The 21,243-nt window shown below is 36.4% G+C and overlaps 1 protein-coding gene across 3 annotated transcripts in view; it reads left to right on the top strand.

Annotated features, from left to right (window-relative positions):
* The window catches only part of ADAMTS19 (ADAM metallopeptidase with thrombospondin type 1 motif 19), a 150,857-nt gene that overhangs the window by 88,620 nt on the left and 40,994 nt on the right, over window positions 1-21,243 (top strand). For 2 of the 3 annotated variants that reach the window (XM_055699674.1, XM_055699672.1), the window contains exons 10-15: window positions 870-1,020; window positions 9,159-9,260; window positions 12,001-12,131; window positions 13,743-13,912; window positions 17,001-17,128; window positions 19,194-19,314. In XM_055699674.1, the coding sequence (XP_055555649.1) occupies window positions 870-1,020; window positions 9,159-9,260; window positions 12,001-12,131; window positions 13,743-13,912; window positions 17,001-17,128; window positions 19,194-19,314 (803 nt within the window). The remainder of the gene's footprint in view (window positions 1-869; window positions 1,021-9,158; window positions 9,261-12,000; window positions 12,132-13,742; window positions 13,913-17,000; window positions 17,129-19,193; window positions 19,315-21,243) is intronic. The other variant, XM_055699673.1, reaches the window with a different exon arrangement.

The raw sequence follows: 21,243 nt of genomic DNA, 5'->3' as shown, positions 1-21,243 counted from the left end.
TGAACATTATGTAGATTCTCTGATCTATGTTGTGTGGTTCAATATCAAGCCATGCAATATAATTACACTATGTTAATTTTTTAATAGATATTCAACATGAGATATTTAATAGAGAACAGTATGCCTAGAAACCAAATGAAAACATTTAGTTTTAGTCTATAGCTATTAAAAGTGATGTTTTCCCTGAAGCTCTGTTGCTTTATTAAGTTTATAAATGTATCTGTTGAGAATTTACTTACAACAGTTAAGCAGTCCCCAAAATGTCTGCTTTATGACACTGGAATAGTTAGTATAAGTTGTGTCATTCTGACACATTTGTATTGAATCTAGACAGAAATCAAACCCATGACTTGATGTGTTAAGTGGTTTAAGTATTTTGAAATATTTTTCTTCAGTTTTTGAAAGTTAAATTTCTTACTACCAGCTTAGAAATGTATGATTTTTAAATGTGTGTATATATATGATCAAAGTGATTAATCTGAGGTCCTGCTAGATGTGAGAACTAAACTACACAGCTGTTTATGCATTATAAGTTGTCTACTTTTTTATAATTGTCTAAACCTCTATCCAAACTTTAATCAGTTATTTTACACTAAAATGTTGTCTAGGGCTTTCATGAAATTCCTATTATAGCTGATAAATTATATTGTCTTTCTGCACATGTGCAACATCAGAACACACTGTTAACTTATATCAAGTAAGCCATATTAATTTATATGGAGTCATTTCTCTGAATGACAGCCCAATGCTGAGAAATTATAAAATCTTAAGAGTCCATGTTGTTCTAATATCAAATGCATGTTTAAGTCAGCATGACAATCAGACTTTTTAGTCTTTTGCTCAGTGTACGAATCTCTGCATATTGCCAGGTCAAAGGCCAGTAACTGTCTGCTACAGACGAATCCTCAGAGCCTCAATGCTGTGATTATTCCCTCCAAGCTCCCAGGAATGACATACACTGCAGATGAACAGTGTCAGATTCTTTTCGGACCAACTGCATCCTTTTGCCAAGAAATGCAGGTAAGGATGGTTGTATACTTCAGAAAATACACCTACCAACTCACTTTTCTGTCAGAGATATTTTTGTGTGTGTGCTTGAAAGTGAGCACAGCACCTTTGAAATGAGGAGTTTACACTTTGCTTTCCAAGGTTTAATATGAACATTTTCATTTGTTTGTCATGTAAGGCTTGCTTTAGATCTCCAAACATCCTGAATCATATCATTGTTGTGTTATATCATACCACTGAAGTACCCTGTACTTTAGAAATGGAAAATGTCAGATTGTGAAGTCACCTCATTGTAGTGAATGGAATATTTGCAATTTATTCCACTGGGACAAGATTTTGCATGTAGGTTCCGTTTCATGATGTTTTGGGTGTTGAACCTCTATATCTGACCTGACCCTCAGTAAAGTATTCTGTGCCTGTGCATACTCTGAGGGAGAATAGCGGTGTTAGCTGGGCTCTCTTTACTGCTGAATATACCCTTCTTTCCAGCAGTCCCCTGTGAGTCCACGCAGGGCTGTGCAGTTCCCTGGTAACAGGAGTTCCACTACTTAAGTGAGTTTTCTGACATTGCTTCACACCATTCCATGAAAAGACAGATTAACAAAATTGAAGAGGACTTAATAATTTTGTGGCCTCCTACTAGCAGACATCTGATTAAAGAAGCATTTTAAGGATGATTTCAACAAAGAAAAATTGTCCTTCTTTAATGTCAACAGGATGGTTACCAAACATGCTGGATAACCTTGAGAAGGTAACCAAGACAAGATGGGAAGATAAGATTACAAATGTATAAAGAGCATGGAGTATAGTTTGATAGAACAGGGTCTAGGAGGAACTGAAATAAAATTTCATCAGAGTCAAAGCAGACAGACAGCCTGGAAAGGTTACAAAATCAGAGAACAGTTGGGGTTGGAAAGGGGCCTCTGGAGACCATCTAGTCCAACCCTTTGCTACAGCAGGTTGCACAGAATCACATCCAGATGTGTTTTGAAAGTCTCCAGAGAAGGAGAATCCACAGGCTCTCTGGGCAACCTGGTTTAGTGCTGCCACCCTCAAAGTAAACAAGACTTTCCTCATATTCTGGTGGAACTGCCTGTGTTTCAGTTTGTGCCTCTTGCCCATTGTCCTGTCACTGAACACCACTGAAAAGAGCCTGGCCCCATCCTCCTGACACCTGCCCTGAAGATATTTGTAGACATGGATAAGATCCCCTCTCAGTTTTCTCCAGGCTACACAGGCCCAGCTCTCTCAGCCTTTCCTCACAAGGGAGATGCTCCATCCCCTCATCATCTTCACAGCCCTCTGCTGGACCCTCTGCAGCAGCTCCCTGTCTCTCTTGACCTGGGGAGCCCAGAACTGGTCACAGCACTCCAGATGCGGCCTCACCACGGCAGAGTAGAGCAGAAGGATCACGTCCCTCGACCTATCAGGAGTATTTACTTTGAAAGCATAATTCCTTACTCCTTTAGTTCTTCAATTCTCTTCATCTTTTTAGCTTGGATGTGGTACTCTTTCTTTAGCAAGTTTCAGTAAGAGAGTAATCTTTATCCTAAAGATTCTTAAAGGAAACAGTGTAATACATATATGATGACTGCATGCTGAAGTTGCCATAGCTGGGAAAAACAGGGGAACTGTAGGTTACTGGTTATTATTTTAGCTGACTGGTGAGCAGCAGAAAATGAAATTATTCTGCAAATGTTCTTAATTACTTCCAAGTACTTTTTTCATGAATTTCAATCTGTTTCTTGTTTTTCAGTACTTTGTTTTCAAGTAAAAGGTGTGATTTTGGTTGCTTATTCTCTAAAAACCTATTCTGAACAAGAAAATGGTACAGCATTAGTCCATCATTTCTTCTAGGTCTTCTTTACCAGGTAAAAGAGTTTCAAAAGTAAGATGGTCAAACCCGGAGACTTGCTGTTGTGTAATATCTTTATATGCTTTTCATTTCTCTGGGCACTTCCCCTCCTTCAACAACCTTCTGTTTAGTTCTAATTCAGGCGTTTAAGATCAGATAGCTAAGTGGTCCTGTGCCTGTTGTGTTTTATTCATAGATGCAGTGAATATTCTTCCCTCGGGGTCCTGACTCTGAGGTTTTTTTGGTTTTCTTTTTTATTTTAGAAATGTTAGGAAGATAAATTCAGTTAACGCTACGCTGGTAGCGCTCAACTGTTTGCATAGAGAGTGCTTAAGCTTTGGGTGGTGGTACCTAATGGTCCATTTTTAATCTCCTTCAATCATTTTCTCTTCTTCCAGCACTTTGTATGTTAGAAGACACATTTCAGATAAATGACTTATCATCCTTCTTTTTTTCCCCACTTACTGATTCTTACTTCCAATTAAAATGGTTATTTTAGGAAGATTCCTATGAAGTGTCAGTATTAAGATACCATTGTAACTTGAATCCAAAGACATGCAGGCTTGCTTTAAAGAATAAGTAGGTTAGTAATGATGCAAGGCAATACAAAAGGTGAGTGGTCTTTTCAAGTGTTCTTTTTTTCTGACAAACTGCAATTTAATTTTCAGTTTTCTTCATAAACCAAGTCTGCTGCTTGATGACCTTATGGTCTTAACAGTAAGAAACAAGAGAACTTATTAAGTTTCTGAGAAGAGAGCAAGGGGAAGAACCTTCTGCAGTTTCACCAAAATCCTCTGCAAACCTGGAAATCATATCGGCAAATAGTGACCCACAACATTATTGTAGTGCATCTTTAAGTACTTTACACCTATTAGAAATTACATAAAAATGAATAAAAGACACTAAAGACAGAACTGAGAAAAGCTGGTGAGGGCATGGAGGCATAAGAGGAGTTCTCCAAAGCTGCACTGCCAACCTTCATAAAGTCACCTTGTTTATTTAAATCTGCATTCTTTAGTCTAGAAGCAAAGTTTACATTCCCACTCCCCAACAAAAACATCCAAGAAATTTCACCCTCAGTCTGTAGACCTGAAGAGCTAATTACAGCAAGTTTAGGCACTGTATTCAGATCTCTTTTATTTTGTTCCCTGATGTGAGTCTTAAATTTAGCTTTTCTGTTAGGCAAGTTTTAGTGAAACTGACTAGTAAACTAGGCAAGTTTACAGTATCTTAGTCCAATTAAGTAAGATTTGTGTGGTGAAGAAGAAATGCAGCAATGGATAGAGCACAGCCCAAAGGACAAGAAAGCTGTCCTGATCTTACATACATTTCTCCTATGTATGAAGAGTAAGAAAGAAAGAAAGAAAAAAAGAAAAAAAAAAAAAAGATGTTGCAATTTAAATTGGACTAGAACCAAGCTATATAAACTTTCCAGAAATCCTGCATGAGTTCTAGTACATGGGCTGTGCAACACCAACATTGTCTAACTGCGAAGTGCCATTAATCAGTAGCTAATTTTATCATCTCCCTCTGAAATACGAGGATGTTAGAAATAACGAATATGCTGACTTTCACCTACCAAATAATTGCATTTTACGTATTATGAAAATGATTCAAAGTTCACTGTGTTGATTTTGCAGATTATTGTGGCTGCCATTAGAGATGTCAATGTTTAGAAGACTTTTCTAAATTGAATATGGCATTTCATTAGTAACAGCACTAATTTATTAAAATAATTATTTTACTATACATTGCAACCACTGAATTTTCCAAACTACTTTCTTTTATCTCTGTATACTCTCTTCTGCTCTGCCAAAACCTGGCATTTTACTGTGGTTACAGCTGTTGTCCACAAGCCAGGAAATGAGAAACTACTGCTTGAAGGTTCATTTAAACTTCAGTAAATCCAACAATTTATAGCCCAGGACTTCTTGGATACGTTCTACTTGCTGAACAGTTCATGCACCTCAGTGTAACTATGTAAAAGATAAATTAGGCACTATGTCAAAGTATTACGTTTTTTGTGACTAGAAGATAATTTGATGACCAGACTTCCATGCAGTATTTTACATTAAGCAAGTGTGTTTCATATATAACAGCTATTCAACTAAGAAAACAATTGAGTAATGATGGAAAATAATTTGCTTAATGATCTAAAAATAATCTACAAATATCAGTGGTGCCATCAATAATTCAATTCTGCTGAGATGTAGTTTTCTGCAAATGTTATTACTGAGCAGCACTTTAGGATAATTTACAGCCATATTACATGGCAACTTCTGAGAAACACTGCAGATGCCAGTGATTATCCCTTGCTATCAGGAATTTCTCTTTACAATTTAATGGCCAAAGCAAAGGACTGAAGGGACCGTTGAGGGCCTATTCCTGTATTTTCTTAAGTGAGCCCCTTCCACTCCTCTTTCATGAATGGTGTCCAGACTTTATTTCTTCCTTTTCATCTTTATTTCAAAGACTTTTTTTCATACCCTAAACAAAATTTATAGAGCCTGAAAAAAGTGTGAGTGGATCTCAGAGTACAGGATTTATACCATGTCGCCATGCTTATCTTGTAAGGGAGCCAAGTTTGCCCACGATGTCTCACACAAGAATCAATCAGACTCTAACATTGTTTCACATAACAGATAGTGCAATCATGGCCCAGAAGTAGTTCTTGATGATTAAATGTGATTGTAGAACTTGACAATTGAATATAATTGTTGAACTATTAAACGATGGCTTTTAAGATTAAAGTGCAGGATGCAAACGCTCTCTAGTCAGTTTCACTAAAACAATTCTTGTCATAACACAGCTGTGACCTCTGCAAAGAAGTAGGAGACTGGTTATATTTCATGGTAATTTTTAAGGCATTTCATGGATAGATCACAATGAAAGGAGAGTAAGTCATGGAAATGTTATAGGTCTATTTAAGTGTCTCCACCACCACACTTTAAACAGTCTTGACTCTGCACACAGTTCTGAAATGCTCTTTCTCTGGTCTTTCTTCTCAACTGGACCTTCTTTCCAGATGCTTATATGACTGGAAATGCACCCCTCTGCACACAGACCTGCCTCACTCTTTTCCTTAAGGAAAAAAAAAAACAAACCCCAAAGCTGAGTGACCCCTGCTTTTTCTGTAGTGAGCTGTGACTTTCATGTTGTATTTACAAGTTTTTGTTGTTAAAACCTCACAATTAATGTATTCTTGCAGAAAAACATCCTTTGTGTGTGCTTGACAATATTTTGTTTTTCAATGTACACACAATGAAATATTTTACAGATTGTGAGTAGTCTACTATCACAAGTATAAGTTTATAGTCTCCAATAATTTTTATTTCCCTTGGCTACTCTGAAAAAACTGTAATGGCTGCTGAACTGTGCTTATGATAGATAACTAATAAACCTCTGTGAGCATTAAGTTATCTATTCCAATTTTGAGTGAAACTTTCTTGCTAGAGGAGTAAATTTCTGCTTTAGCAGTTTGTGTTCTGATTTTGGAGTGACTGTAATATCGACACTGGCCTCCAGATTTCTGTTAGTTTTCAAATCACTCCCGATCTGCAGCGTTGCATGCTGCTATTGAAAAGTTGTGCCTCATGGTTTTTCCCAGCCACATGCAGAAGTCCCCAAATGTCAAGAGTTAAATGGTAACACTAATCTCTATTTCTTTTAATTCTGCAGCAGAAGTAAAATCTGAAGAGTAATTAAAGAATCTATTTGTGATTTGGCTGAAACAGAAAGCCCAGAAAAAAACCTAGATGTCACCCTCCAATGTCATTAATTTCGTATCTCCATTTTCTTGGGTTAAAGGAAACTCAGTCTAAGATTAAATTTTATAGTAATATTGAATGCTTATTTTAAAAAATGGTGAAAAGAAGTGAGTGTTTTTAGAATACAGCTCACTTAAGGCTCAAAGATGTTTGTAGCTGGGGAAGTTAGATTCATGGGTCATAGGGAGCTGGTACACAAATATTTGTAGAAAAATGCACATGTATGCAAACCATATTAACAAATCAAGAATTTTGATTTGTTTTAATTGATTTACTTTACACGGCTTAAGTACATCTTGTGTTCAGGTACCCAAATCCTTGTAAATCTGACTTCATGTCTTCCTAAGTTTAGAAGAGTTGTTTCAGAATTTGTAAGGAACTGTAGGTTTGTTTTCAGCCGTTCCATGGTTATAGGCAAGTGAAATTGAGCACAAGATCGTTGTTTTTAGGGAGGGGAAAAAAAAAAAAAAAAAAAAAAAAAGGATAATGTACTTTAAAATGTGATAAGATAAAGGAAAGTCTGACTTTCTTTTCTTTGAAGCCTGAATGGCTTTTCCTCAAATGTCATCACCGTTAAGTGAAGATTTAGGAATATGAAAAAAATATTTTATTTAGGAACTTTAAATCAGCATATATTTTTGTGGAGTTGTTCCAACAGTCTAGTTTGTCATTTCATAGTTGGTATGGAAGCACTTTTTGATGAACATCTGATACTGTGTCTTGTCTACATTGTCTTCCAAAACTGTCCCAGAAGTCTTCTTGCTAAGGTTAGTTCTCGTCTCCAAAGTTACATCTTAAAGTGCATGTTTAAAAACAATTTAAAAGAATAAATTATCTTTCTCCTTTGACCAAGAACAAAAATTACTGTTTGATGCTTGAAAAATACTTGTTAAAACTATCCAGGAACAGGTTAGGACCAGTAGTTATATTTTAGGATATGCATAAGCTAACTCTTGTCTTGTCAATTCAGCTTTGGCACAAAACTGTTACAGGATGAATAAAGACTGAGTCTGACTGCTGCCATCCTGTCTCTTCTTTCTGTGCAATACTTCAGACCTCTACAATCTTTGACTGTTTTTTGAAAACTGATGCTACAGACCCGCTTACATGCAAGGCTGTCACTGGAACTGTCCTGTTCCTTGGTTCAGACACTGTCTTTTGTTGAATTATGTTTCCTGTGCTGTGAGACTTTTTTCAGGGTAGTATAAGATTTATCTTACATTTTTCATGAGTAGTGGTAAAGACACAGTTTCTTACTGGCTTTACCGATGTAAAAAATTCTTTCAGTCAGAAAAATGTCTTCTGGCAATCCTGTTTTCAAAACCCCAGCTGATCTTTATCTTTGATGCTCCCTGAAATCCAACCCCCTCTCCTGATCCTTCTTGCCCCTCTTTGGAAGTACTGTACATATTTAGGGGAGGGTAGCAGTCTGCACATGTAATGACATTCAGGCCACAGTTGAGCCCCACATGCTGTCTGTTCACTTCACCCTGTTTACCAGTAAAGGGGGAACAAGGCAGCAAGGAGAGTGGTCATGACTGAAAACTATGGGAGAAGGAGGACTTTTGAGAGGAAAAAAGGGAAAGCTATGAAGGAAATCTGGGGAAATGTCAACCAGAATACTTCAGGGCTGTACTTTCTTTTGTAGGTAAAACTGTCTTGTTCTGATGCTTAAGAGGGACACAATAAGTAGCTTTTCTTTCCATCGCTAAAATTCACTACTGACTAGTACCCCTCTCACCTCCCTTTTCATCTTTGCAGCAAAAATATTTCATCCTGATTTGTAAGTTTACTTTGTGTGACCTTTGTGCTATTTTGAGCTATTTCTAGAGGAGTTAATGGATTCTAGAGGAATTAAGAATCATTGGAAGAGCATAAAATAGCAGCAGTCATGAGGATGGTATGGATAAGAAGGATTTGGAAGTCCTAGGGAAGCCTCAGAGTTTCTTACAAACTCATTTTTAGACAACTTCTGTGAACATGGTTCTATGTAGCTGCCCAAAGGCTCATTATTCCCTGTGTATAGATATGGACTTACTTTAAAACCTTGGGTTTTGCTGCTAGTGACAGTGCTATTTTTTCTCATTTTCACATAAAATAAATGAGCACTAAATACAAGATGTGAAAATATGAATTAATTTTAAAAGCAGTTCCCAGAAAGCTCACACCTCTTCCAGTCTCTGGGGGAGTTTGTATCTGCATAGTGGCCATTTCACATCATGGGGCAAAGTTGTTCCTATGTGCTTTGTCAGATCTGCTGTATGCAAAGACCATAACCCCCAGGGTTAGACTTACAAGGATCTTCTCCTCTCTGTCAACACAACAGCTTGACTTGTTCCATGTGTTCATGATTAGCAAAAGTCTAAGCAGAATCTGCCCACTTTGGTTTTTTTTTCACGTTTAACCTGTCTTTAAATTTACTTCAGTACCATCAAACTGGCAACTTTATGACAACAATAGTGGATTGCAAGCAAAAAGTAATTTTGCAGAGCAGAGATTATGTCCTTAACCTTGTGTTTGGTTTTCAGCATGTCATTTGCACTGGGTTGTGGTGTAAGGTGGAAAGTGAGAAGGAATGCAAAACTAAACTGGATCCACCAATGGATGGAACAGACTGTGACACTGGAAAGGTATGTTTCTGGTGGAAAAGCAATATAAATTACGTCAAACACCTAACAGTTAAGGAAACAAGCTGAATACACCTTTCATTTGTTTAAAGTTCCTGCTTATCTCAATTATGATAAAAATCATACATATATCATTGAATGTATTATATGTTATATAATATAGATATGATTTAAAAGTAATAAAACCATAAACCCAGCATTTTTTTAAAATTTTTAGCCAAAGCCACAGGTGTTTTGATGCATGCACTGTTTTATTTCAAATAAATTTGTTCTGGTTTATGAATGGAATGCCATTGTTGTACTGCTTACTGTAAACAGGAACATAAGCTTTCAAAGATATAAAGTTCTCAGCTGTGATTCAAGATTTAGAAATAGCCTCAGCGAAGGAATTGGTACAGATTTGTGATAAAACTTTTCAGGATAAGCTTTGTAAAGAAATATTTATAGTGTCAATGCATATGAAAGAGTGATAAATGTTGTTAAGAGTATGGCATCAAGACAAATTAGATGGTCACCCAAAGTCAGACTTAAATTAAATGTCCTTCAGAAGCTTTACTGTGTGGATAATCTCTGTCATGTCTGTATATAACTGTAAATGAAGATAAATAACCTCAAATAAATAACAGAGCAGTAGCATACATATATCTTGGGATTTTCATGATATTGTGCTGACAGCAGTCTCCCACAGAAGTGATTTGCTCTTTGAATCACATTACATTCACTAGGACTGCTATCATCCCCCTAAAAAGGTAAACAAATCAATCAACGGAGTAAGATAAGATGTTCAGAATGTATCATTTTACATGCTAATGGAAAACCAGGCTTTGTCCATTTTAATCTCTAAAATAATGACAATTGCTGTAATCTTTTGATTCTGATAAATGTGTGTAGTTGATATTCTGTCTTAAGTCAATGCCTGGAAAGTCAGGGTGATGCCTTTTGTTCAATGTCACCATCTTTATGTTGAGAGTGGCATGCCCATGGCATGGAGTCAGACAGAAGAACTTCTTAGTAAGACTACCTAGAATTTTTTATTGTGAAACCATCGCCATCATGAACTGGGCACCCAAAGTTAGTGTGCATTTTGTGTATTAATGACTGGCTTGCAAAAGATAATAAAACTAAGCAGACATCACTGAAACATATCAGAGGATTCAAAGTGATTATTATTCTTGTTTACTTTGTTTTCTGTACAAGATGAGCTTCAGATTACACAAATCACTGGCTTTGTGTTATTTTAATGATATTGTGGAGATGGTCTATTGTCTTGTGCTCCTGTTAGGATCTTAGGAAGTGATGCAAATTTTATTTGCATGGCCTGTCCAACTTGAATGTTTTTTTAAATCAAGCATCTCTCAGACTCATTACATAAGGCAGGTGCTATTTCTAGAGAAACATCCATTTTGCTGTTATATCTGAAGGAATATCTTTAAGTAAATATGAGCATCTTTGGTGTGAAACATCCAAAAGTATTACAAAATTTCTGGTTTCTGATTGCAAATCCAATATAATGATGGAGCCATCCTATGCAAAGACTTTTCAAAGGTGGTACAATTATGCCATCATTGTAATGCCATGATTTAAGAGGAAAATTAAGATCAACTGATCAGCAAAGACCAGTTTGAAACCGTAAGTGAAGTTTAATATCACCAGACAAAGATTTAGCACAGATACTACAATTAATGTAATTGTATACTGAAAGTGGCAAAGGTCTTTACTGACTGCATTAGTGATGTGCTTTGTTTTGCTCAAAATATGAACCTTCTTTATGAGGTTTATCCATTGATAACAGTAATTACCAATAATTCAGAGTGTAAAGAGAAATGGATTAAATTTCTGATGTTAATGACATTAAGTATTCATTGTCTACTTGTAGTCTTATTGCTTTGCAATTGCTGAAATTCCATAATACATGGGACAGATATTCAGCTGGTATAAGCTGATAAGTATTAGTTTCTGCAGAGTTATGATTTGTACCAACTATGGGTATAGTCTACAGAGCGTAACAATAGTGATTGGCTAGTTTTTGAGTGAGAAATTGCAGTTGTCCTGGGAAACTATATATGCATACAAGATTGAGGTTATTATTATTATTGAAATAAATGCCAGAAGTTCTCTTGACTTTCTTAACACTAGGTTATTGAGGCTTCCATTCTTTCTGAATACAAGTTGTGAATAAAATCCCATTTTCTCTATCTCTTGTAATATATCCTTCTATTGAAATTGTCACTGGATAATCACTGACAGTACAGTTCCTGCTAGTTATGTGAGAACTGTAATAGTGAACCAAACAAGTCCTGAGAATGGCCCTGAACACTCTGCTGTGATCATCTGTACAGTTCAGCTGGAAGATGGTCCCTCCAGCTGGTTTGGGCCAGACCCAAAAGTGCTCTCCTAGGCTGTGCCTAGGCTCAAATGAAGGGGACAGCGTGGTCTGGGCTACCATTTCCAGCAGGCTATTCCAGTAGATATCCTGTATTGGGAATGAATTTGTGCTTGAGCTTGTGGGCAAGAGTTGCACATGCTCCTTGACCACTGAGCCAGAAAAAGGTCTCTAGCTGTTGTATTTACTAGGATAGAAAAAAAAAAACTCTGGGGAACAGTAGGAAAAAATACTTCTGACTCATATGAAAACTATGTGTTGAACAAAATGTTTATATTGTGCTTCCCGTGTGCTTGTGGAGCAGTGAATTGTTTTACATATGCCTTGATTTATTTACCTAAGAGCTGAATTTTCACCTAGTGGTGTAAGGCTGGAGAGTGTATCAATCGGACCTCTTTTGCGGAGCATATGGAAGGGGAGTGGAGCACGTGGAGCACTTGTAGCCGTACTTGCAACACTGGAATCAGCAGTCGACAGCGCAAATGCCCTGGGTAAAAACAAGTTCCAGTTGCCATTGCTGGTCGTCAGAATTTCTGGACAGAATTTAAATCTTATGAGTACAGAAACCTATTAAGATATAGTTGTCCTATACATAAGCAACAATTTTTATGAATATTGAAAAACACTTAGGAGAATAGGTATTTCAGGGTTTTTTATTGCATGATAACATGTTTTCCTCTCTTCTGCTTCTGTCAAAAGCTTAGATAATATTAATGGGAGAATACAACTTTCTTTTTAAGCTTCACAAATTAAATTTGCAATTTTTGACTTGCAGAATGTCAGTGTGTAATTCTAGTCTTTCAAATTTTTGCTGGAGAGAATTGTCTTCTGTTTTATTTGGAGAACCAAGGAACTGCAACTTTTACAGAGACCTTTCTGCCAGTTTCACAGACATTCAGATAGAGTATCTGGAAAACTACAGATTCTATATGTTGTGGAAACAAAACCTTGTGCCATTGGGGATAAAGGGAGTTTTACCATCGACTTGAAACAGAGTCTGTTTCACCATATCTCAGATGTCAGCTAAAATATGCTTTTGTTTTAATTACTCAGTACCCTATCTCTCTTTCATGGGTCATTTATACACCAATAGAAAATGAACAAATAGTCAGAGAAGTGGGAACAGAGTAGAGCTCTGTAATGAAGACAAGTGTAGAGAAGACTAGACTAGACCAGAGTAGGGGAGGGGAGGGGAGGGGAGGGGAGGGGAGGGGAGGGGAGGGGAGGGGAGGGGAGGGGAGGGGAGGGGAGGGGAGGGGAGGGGAGGGGAGAGCAGCACAGGGCAGAGTAGATGATATAGCAAAACAATAGAACAAAAGGAGGAAAAGAAGAAAGATGAAAGAATGTAACAGATTTGGGGCAAAAAGTGGTGGCAGGAAGGACAGAGGGATTAAAAAAAGAGAAGTTTGCAGAAATAAATGTGAGGAGAACTCAGATATGGCTGTATAGAAGCATGGTAGTTTAACAGAAGCCTTGAATATTCAGAATGCTTACATATTTCCTGCCATCTAAACGTGACTTCCAGCTGTATGCCTAGAATTTCTAGAATTCAGTGATGTCTTAATTTCAGTTTCATTTATTCATTTTTCCAGGCAGGTTTCCAAATAGTTAGCTCTAGTTTCTGCAGTGAACTGTTCTTTTGCATTTGTTCATTAGGCCCTACAAGCACAACTGGAGTGACTAAAACCAAACAAAGCTTATTGTCTGAACTTCCCAACACCACACTTGTAAAAAAGGAGAGGTAGAAATCTGCAGGTGGTATTTTCTTTCAGTAGCATCTTTGGCTTAGTCCAGCTAGAGGAAAACACAACTGCAGTTGAGGTTCTCCTTCCTGAACACTCCTAGTAGTTCTAGTGCTTCTTTGGGTCCAAGTGTAAATTATGGTTTAACACCCATGACACTTCATATGTAATGTAACCAATACAAACAGAAGACAAGCATGTTTTGTTCTGTGACTTATCTTTTTTGTGGGTGATTTCTTAATGTGTCAACAAAAATTCTGCTATTTAAATTGAATTTGTGTATAGTGTAAATAAACTATGCTGTAAGTTTGACAAAACATTGCCAACAATAAAGTATGATATTTGTGCCATCTTTTCTAGTTCAAGCCTTGAAGGAGAGTGTCATGGTCCCACGATGCAGTATAAAGTATGTGAAAATCCTTCTTGTCCTGCTGGCATGCCTGCCTTCAGGGACTGGCAGTGCCAGGCTTTCAGTGTCAGATCTTCGTATCAGAAGCACGTGCACCAGTGGCATGCTGTCATCAATGATGGTAAGTACAAACCATCTCTCAGCTTCTTATCATCTGCTCATATGGCTTATGGCTTGTTGGTATTGCTGTTGATTAAGGAAGATATGATAAAAACTAAAGCAAACAAACAAAAAAACCCAAAGCCCGATATTTTGGTAAGTCATTTTTATTTCATAGACAAGATCTGGTGGTATTTTCACATGGTATGGAATCTTTTATTTTATATTCCTATTGAATTTGTCCTTCTTGATATGCAATGACCACATTTGAACTGAAATTCAATATCCTTTCGATCCTGTTTAATGAGAAAATAAGTGACGCAGAAATACAACTTTCTAGAGGAATGCTACATCATTAAGTATGCATATATCGGTTATACTTCTACCTACAAAGACAAAAAGTCAATACAGATATTGTGAGCTTCTACTTTTGAGGAAGGAGAGAGCATTTTTAGCTTAACACTGAAGTATTTCACATACCAGTGTTTGATTTTGGCAGAAATCATATGTAATACATACTGCAAACTTGGGTAAGTTCTCTATAAATCCTAACAGCTACTGCATGCAAAATCCTGGCATGCTGCATGGATGCTTCAGTGTAACAAACTTGCCTAGATACCATGTTAATTAGGAATGTGCTTTAGTGGGTGTATAGCAACATCAGACTTAAGAGTATCTGCAAAGATAATATTGGTGTAATATATCAGCAACTAGAAAACAAAACATTCTACCTGAGTTCTTGCTAGGAATGTGAACAGTAGCTGTCATTCCACTGAATTTTCTTTAAATTATTATGACTTAATTTATTTAATTAAAAAAAAAAGAAAAGAAAAAATAAAACAGCAGAAGGATTTCAGTTACGAAAACAATTTAAGAAATTAACAAAATTGTAGCAACCTGTGATAAAAGAGAACCTGGGATGACACAGGAGTACTGTAAGTATGTGTTACCTCATTTTAAGTAGTTCTTTATTGCTGTTTATATTGAACTCTTGAAACAAATTATCAGAAACCATTAGAAAGCACAGATTTTAAGAAAACTATTTTGCTGAATCCTAAGAAATGTGAATTTATTGTCGAGAACATTTTTTAATATATGCCTAGCTGATCCTTTTTTTTTTCTTTTTTTTTTTTTCTTCTTCTAAGCCTTTTCTCAAGGTGCCAAAGTGAAAACTTGTGAGATTGTTTTCTTTAGGCTTGTATGTCAGCTCATTTCACAGTAAAGAGAACTCTCTCTGGCTGTTTTATAGGTGCTTATCTAGTGAATTAGTTTTGGTTTGTTTTACAAAAGTTCATTTTAGCAAGGACATGTGGTTTATATCCTAAGGGATCAAAGGTTTTCAGTCTGACTTTGAACAGTTCAGACATCTGATGGAAAATCTTGACACTTCCCTGTCCCATGTTAAGGAGTATGGCTGATTGCTTTCATATAACTTTGTTCTAAGAGATCCTGTTGTCTTAAGGTGTCCCTCAGGAGACACAAGAGTGGACATCAGCTGAAGAGTTGCAGTATTACAGAAATACATTGTTCCCAAATCCTTAATTATTTGCACTCTTAGCCTTTATTAGACACTAATTGTGCACCATGTCCAACCTAGTTGCTGTATCTGAATGCCTCTGTTGAAGTTGTCCGGTAGTGTTGAGTTACTGTCTCTTTGACTTCGGAGTCCTTAAAATAATGTTTAGGTTGTTAATCTCATATTCCTTTAAAAAGTGCTGATACATGCTTAAAGCTCCCAGGGAACACTGGAATTACTATTTAAGGACTATAACAGGAGTGCAGAGGGCACAAACTCAGGCAGAGACACATGCTTCTCAGCTGGAGATGGCTTGTGTTTGACTGGCTTCACATGTTGGCAACAGAGATCACATCTGTTTGCACCCGTCCCCTAGAGATACCCAAGAGGCTGTGTCAATTTCTAGTAAATTAAATGTGCCCAGACCAGTCCATGATGTGCAACTCAGCTGGCACAGAAGTCCTGTGTGCGTACTTTTCAACTCTTCTGCACTCTATAAAGGATGGTAACATCCAAACTGCTTTTTGGAAATGGTCCTTTGCAGATGGCAATTTACAGTCTAGACTGAGCTAGTGCTAGCTAGCACATGCAAAAAAATGTGGCATAGACTGTTGTACAATTCAGCTGTATAGACAGTAGAATTCCAGTGCCCATTAACGTTTCCTGGAACCGTTTAATTTACTAATAAAAACGCACTCCAGGAATCTAGAAGTCAGTATGAAGTCAGAGTGGCACAGATTGCATCCAAGTGAAATTGGTTTCAAGTTTAGGATTTACTTTATCCTTTCAAAAATCTGCAATAGATTTAGGAAGAAGTTTTGAGTCAGTACACTTGCAAAAAAAGACATGAAAAAATCATGTCATTTTGTACTGAGTTGACCACTGAGAGTAGCTTAAGTTTATTTTATTTCATATTGCTTTGGCAGTGGTGAAGCAAACTTCATTATTTATAAATGCTGACCATTCTGAATACATGGATACATAGCATATTAATTTTTTTATTCTCTTTTGAAATCAGAAATTATTTGCAAATGTTTTAAAAATGTAGTAGAAAACTGCCTGACCTTGGTAGAGATATTAGAAGGAATTTATTCATGTATTTCTTTTTTTTAAAAAAATGTGGACTTTGTAAATCCATATATTTTTCTTCCCAGAGTGTCTCAATTGCTTAATTTTTTTCTTTGACTTGCATAGCTAGAAAATCTGTAAAGTGTTAAGTTTCTTTTTTAACCAATATTTATGATCTGCCACCAATATAATAGAATGAAAGTATAGATTACAACCAAAATATTCAAACAGCTGTAATGTGCATATTCTTAATTGCAACAATGAACATGACATGAATACTATGTAGGCCAAGTTTATAGCACCAGTATGCTCTAGCAGGAAAAAGAACTTGAGTTTCTCAAACAGCTGAGAAAAGGATCAATTTTTTTTGTTTTTACTGTTTCTAAGATAACTTGTTACGCTAACATAGATTCATGCCACACAGATAAGCCAATAACAGTTTTAAAAATAATGTTGATAAAAATTTTGTATTTGTTAAGTGACCTTTTACCAATTTGGTGGTTTTTTCCATCAATTGCTACTACAGAAAAGCCATGTGCCTTATTCTGTTCACCGGCTGGAAAGGATCAACCCGTTCTTCTAACAGAAAAGGTGATGGATGGGACTTCTTGTGGCCAGCATGGGTTAGATATCTGTGCAGATGGTAGATGCCAGGTATGAATTACTTGTTTGGAACCTGGATACACAGGCATATGTATGCAAGTGCATACATTTGTTACACATATGTGTTATTTCTCTGATAGCATGTTGTGGTATGCGTGACCAAGATTGAATGGCTCTTTTTGTATCACATAAAAGTATTTAAAGCTAGTTCCACTCAGTGCAACACAGTATGTGAAGCAGCTGAAGGGTTAGTTTGGGGAGCGTGTATCTGTGATGATAAGGATGCTTCTAAGAAACTGGTGCAGAGTGGAAAATGGGTACGACTGAATCAGTCATCTAAGGGAAGCCTCAGCTTTCAACAGGTTGGTAAAGTTTGCCATGGGAGGTACGTATGTATGACTAATTGCGCCTTTTTCAACAGTACAAAATTTGACATCTGAATAGAGCAAAACCAAAGGAGCAGAATAACATAATTAAAGCTGAGTGTGTATGCTATTCCTGATCTTCAGAATTCATTTGGTTTATGGGCGTCCTTTTGTTGCGTTTATAGTGCCTCATACGGAAACTCCTATATAAAAATCCTACAGGGCTGGTTTTTTTCTTTGTCTTCTTCTCACTGCACACACTGAATTCAGTAGAAAAAAACAACCTTTAACACATAAACCAGCATTGCTAGATATTTTAAGATCTTCAATAAATTAACTTACAGATGTATGTATGCACTTTTATATATGCATAGCAATGCATATATGTATGTATAGCTATCCTTTCTTAAGTGACTGAATGCATGCAACAAGAGTACTCTCAGATACTTTGCTGATTTGGAGCTTTAGTTCACCATGTAGCAATTACAAGTTTAATCACAAATGTGAGATAGAGCACATTTTTCCTGAAAAAAAAGGTAGCTCATTTTATCATTCACTTTTTACAACTGACTAATAAAGACCAAACAAAGCCTTAAACCAAACTCATCTGACTGACTGAATTGTCTTATTGGCATATCAAGGGTTAGACAGATAGGTGCTAATCAGCTTTGAAGGTCTAATTTGTAAGGTCTTCCACATTTTAACTTGTCTTCATAGACAACCCACTAAGAAGAACTTCCAGGACTACAGCTGTAGAGTCAGGTACACATCTATCTTGTAGATGTGCCATTTTGGACACACAGCTTTTTGAATGCTTATACCGTAATCAGTATTTTGAAATCTGTATTGCTTTTTTAAGTAGTACAACACTAATAAAAACTTTGTGCATAAAGTGAACTAACAATCTTAATTTGCTTGGAAATGAGTGGCTCCTTGATTGACTGTGGTTTCTGTTCTTAAAGGAATCCTTTATTTTCTCTTTAACCTAGCTATAATCTTCAGTATTTATCAAACAGTGTTGAAGCTTAATTGGTTTTATTAGATGCATTTATACGGTGCACAAGATTACCCTGTGATGACTCCTCTAGGTTTTAAAAGGCTTTTCTTTCATACCAGACCAGCATATGATATTAACTGTATTCCTATTGCCAAGCCACCACTGATATTTATTAACAGAAATCTGTCTAACACAGTAATGTGGAGGTGCTTGAGTAAACCTTGTTTTAAACTGAATGCTTCTTAGCAAAACATAAATGCAATTTACATTTACGTATTCCGGACGCGTTCACATCCTATTCAGAATAAAACATCAGGTTGATGTTAAACAGCACTTTACCATTGTGGGTGTGGCAAAGAACCTCCCGAATTTTGAGTAGAAAGCAGTAGGGTTGCACACATTGCGGTCGCCGAGCAGGAGGGCATGTAGGGGGGCTGTTGCACAGTGGCTCAGAAGGGTCATAGGTCGCAGGGAGGGGTAGGAATGTGGCTGCATTCTTGGAGAGCAGCTAGTGGAGTTAGCCAACCATATGGGAAGAGTTAATGCAACAATCTACATAAAATCACAGGAAAAATTGCTATGGAATGGATCTCTGGACATGGACTAGTGCAACCCTCACTCTAGCAGGACTAGATCATGTTGCTTAGGGCATCTTGCAAAAAGGTGAGTTGCCCGCTACTAAAGACAGCTTTATGAAAAACATGGCCTGTGTCTCAACAGCTTTATTTCCTTTATTTTCAAATTTCTTTAACAGAAATTTGGCTGTGATGGCATATTAGGATCTCTGGCTCGTGAAGATCATTGTGGTGTATGCAATGGTAATGGAAAATCATGCAAAGTTATTAAAGGAGATTTTAACCATACTAGAGGAGCAGGTAAGTCTGTTTCAAATGCTGAGGAAAACAGTAGCTGTTTGATTACTTTGAGCATTGGGAACTTTAAAAAGCTATACTTCTTTAAATTATGCAGTTCCTCACAAGAAATTCAAATCTACTGGGTTTTTTTTTAAAGTAATAAGACTTGTCAGATAAGAATGCATGAGTATTTTTTAACTTATTGCAAAATCATTGAAAATTGTTTCAATTATAATATCAAGCAAATATCCAATTTATCTTCCATTAAGACAGACATTATTTCATAGAAAAGCCTGATTTAAAAAAAATCTGTGAAAGTTTCACAAAGACCTGTAAATTCTTACAGTGTTTAGATTCATTTAATGTTCTTCAAAATATATACTGAAATTGTGATTTGTTACCTAGAGTAACATCATTAAACCAAGCCAAGCAGTGGGAGAACATAAAGCTGAATATGTGAAGAAGTCTTACATCTTTTCATTATTCATTGTTTTATACTAATAATAACATATCATAACAAGCAAATAGATTTGCTGATGCAGAATGAACATGAGATTTTCAAACACTGCTGTGATATATTCTTTGAATGAGAATAATTGACTGGCTCCAGCACAACAGTGTTGACAGAATAGAGGATTGAAATCCTAATAATGTGCATCATGCATCATGTATACCTTCTCTCCCAGAAAAGTCTTTTCTTTGAAACAGCATTTGGCCAACTGTTTTCAGCATTTGTTTGCCATTACACTTTGAGTTTCTTGAGTAGAAAATGTGCAGAATTTCCAGGCACTAAGTAAATCACATAAAAATTACTGTAATTAGAAGCAGACAGTGTATCTTTGAAATATCAGGGACTTCAATGCATCATAGACTGAAGTATAGTACTTTTGAAAAAAAAAAAAAAAGTTAGGCATAGTCTTCAGATGTTTATGTCTGGCCCTTTCTTAAGCTGAGGGTAATATAGAGCAGGGATCCCAAACCACGGATAAGTCTGGAGGACTACTAGATCAAAAACTACAAAGAAGGGGGCTGCTAATAGAAATTACAATGTGTCAGTTCTCTTCTGTAGCTAATATGAATATCCACACACTTTCAAATTTACAAATTTCAAATTGACAAAAGGGTTCTTTGTCAATCTACAATATTGTAGTATTGCCCTCTAAACAACTGCATGAGTTATTTTCCTTCTCAAGAAGCTGGACTGTCAGCAATACTTGCAAAGTGTTCCTAGCTCTTAAAGAAATTAAAGATAAATAATGCTGCTTTGCAGCAGTTTAATTTTCATGTTTCAGGATTATTGAAAATGTGCTGTAAATGATCAATATTTTGTTACAGAACATTATATAGTTACATGGAATAAAAACTTAGTTTACTGTCCACTTTTTGAAGTTCACTTGGATAACCTGAAACGTGTTTTTATTTTTTTATAACATTTCTGTTTACACAGTGTTTTTCAGCTTTATTGCCTTTTCACCCCTTTTTACTCACAGCAAATTGCTCAACAGCATGTCTGAGTTTCACACTTTAAGGAAGCAATTGCAATGTAAAGCAAATAACTAAAAAGTTATTTAATCTGCAGAACTAAAGTCATTCATAACAGGGTTTGAATGTGTTAAAGCAGAAAGAGGGAGATGAGGAACAAAATATCAATATTTTTTAAAGAATACCAACCCCCCCCCCCAAAAAAAAAAAACAAACCACAAACAATGGAAGGATGTTTGGTTTTTAGTGCCGTTATCATTTCTTTTTACACACTGAGTGAAGCTGGAATTCTTTTATGGTCATCTGGTAGTGATGATGACACTAACTACCTGGCCAGAAACAAATTCATCTCCTCCAGCCCCAACCCGCCCAGCCTTACTAGTTCTTCTGTTTTATTTTGCTAAACGCTTTTGATTCTATATCATGAGGTATATATTACACATAATGCACAGTTTCATAGCTTGTTTC

The sequence above is a fragment of the Falco cherrug genome, chromosome Z (assembly GCF_023634085.1).
Source record: "Falco cherrug isolate bFalChe1 chromosome Z, bFalChe1.pri, whole genome shotgun sequence".
Lineage (NCBI taxonomy): Eukaryota > Metazoa > Chordata > Aves > Falconiformes > Falconidae > Falco > Falco cherrug.
This window is presented reverse-complemented; position numbering and strand designations above follow the sequence as displayed.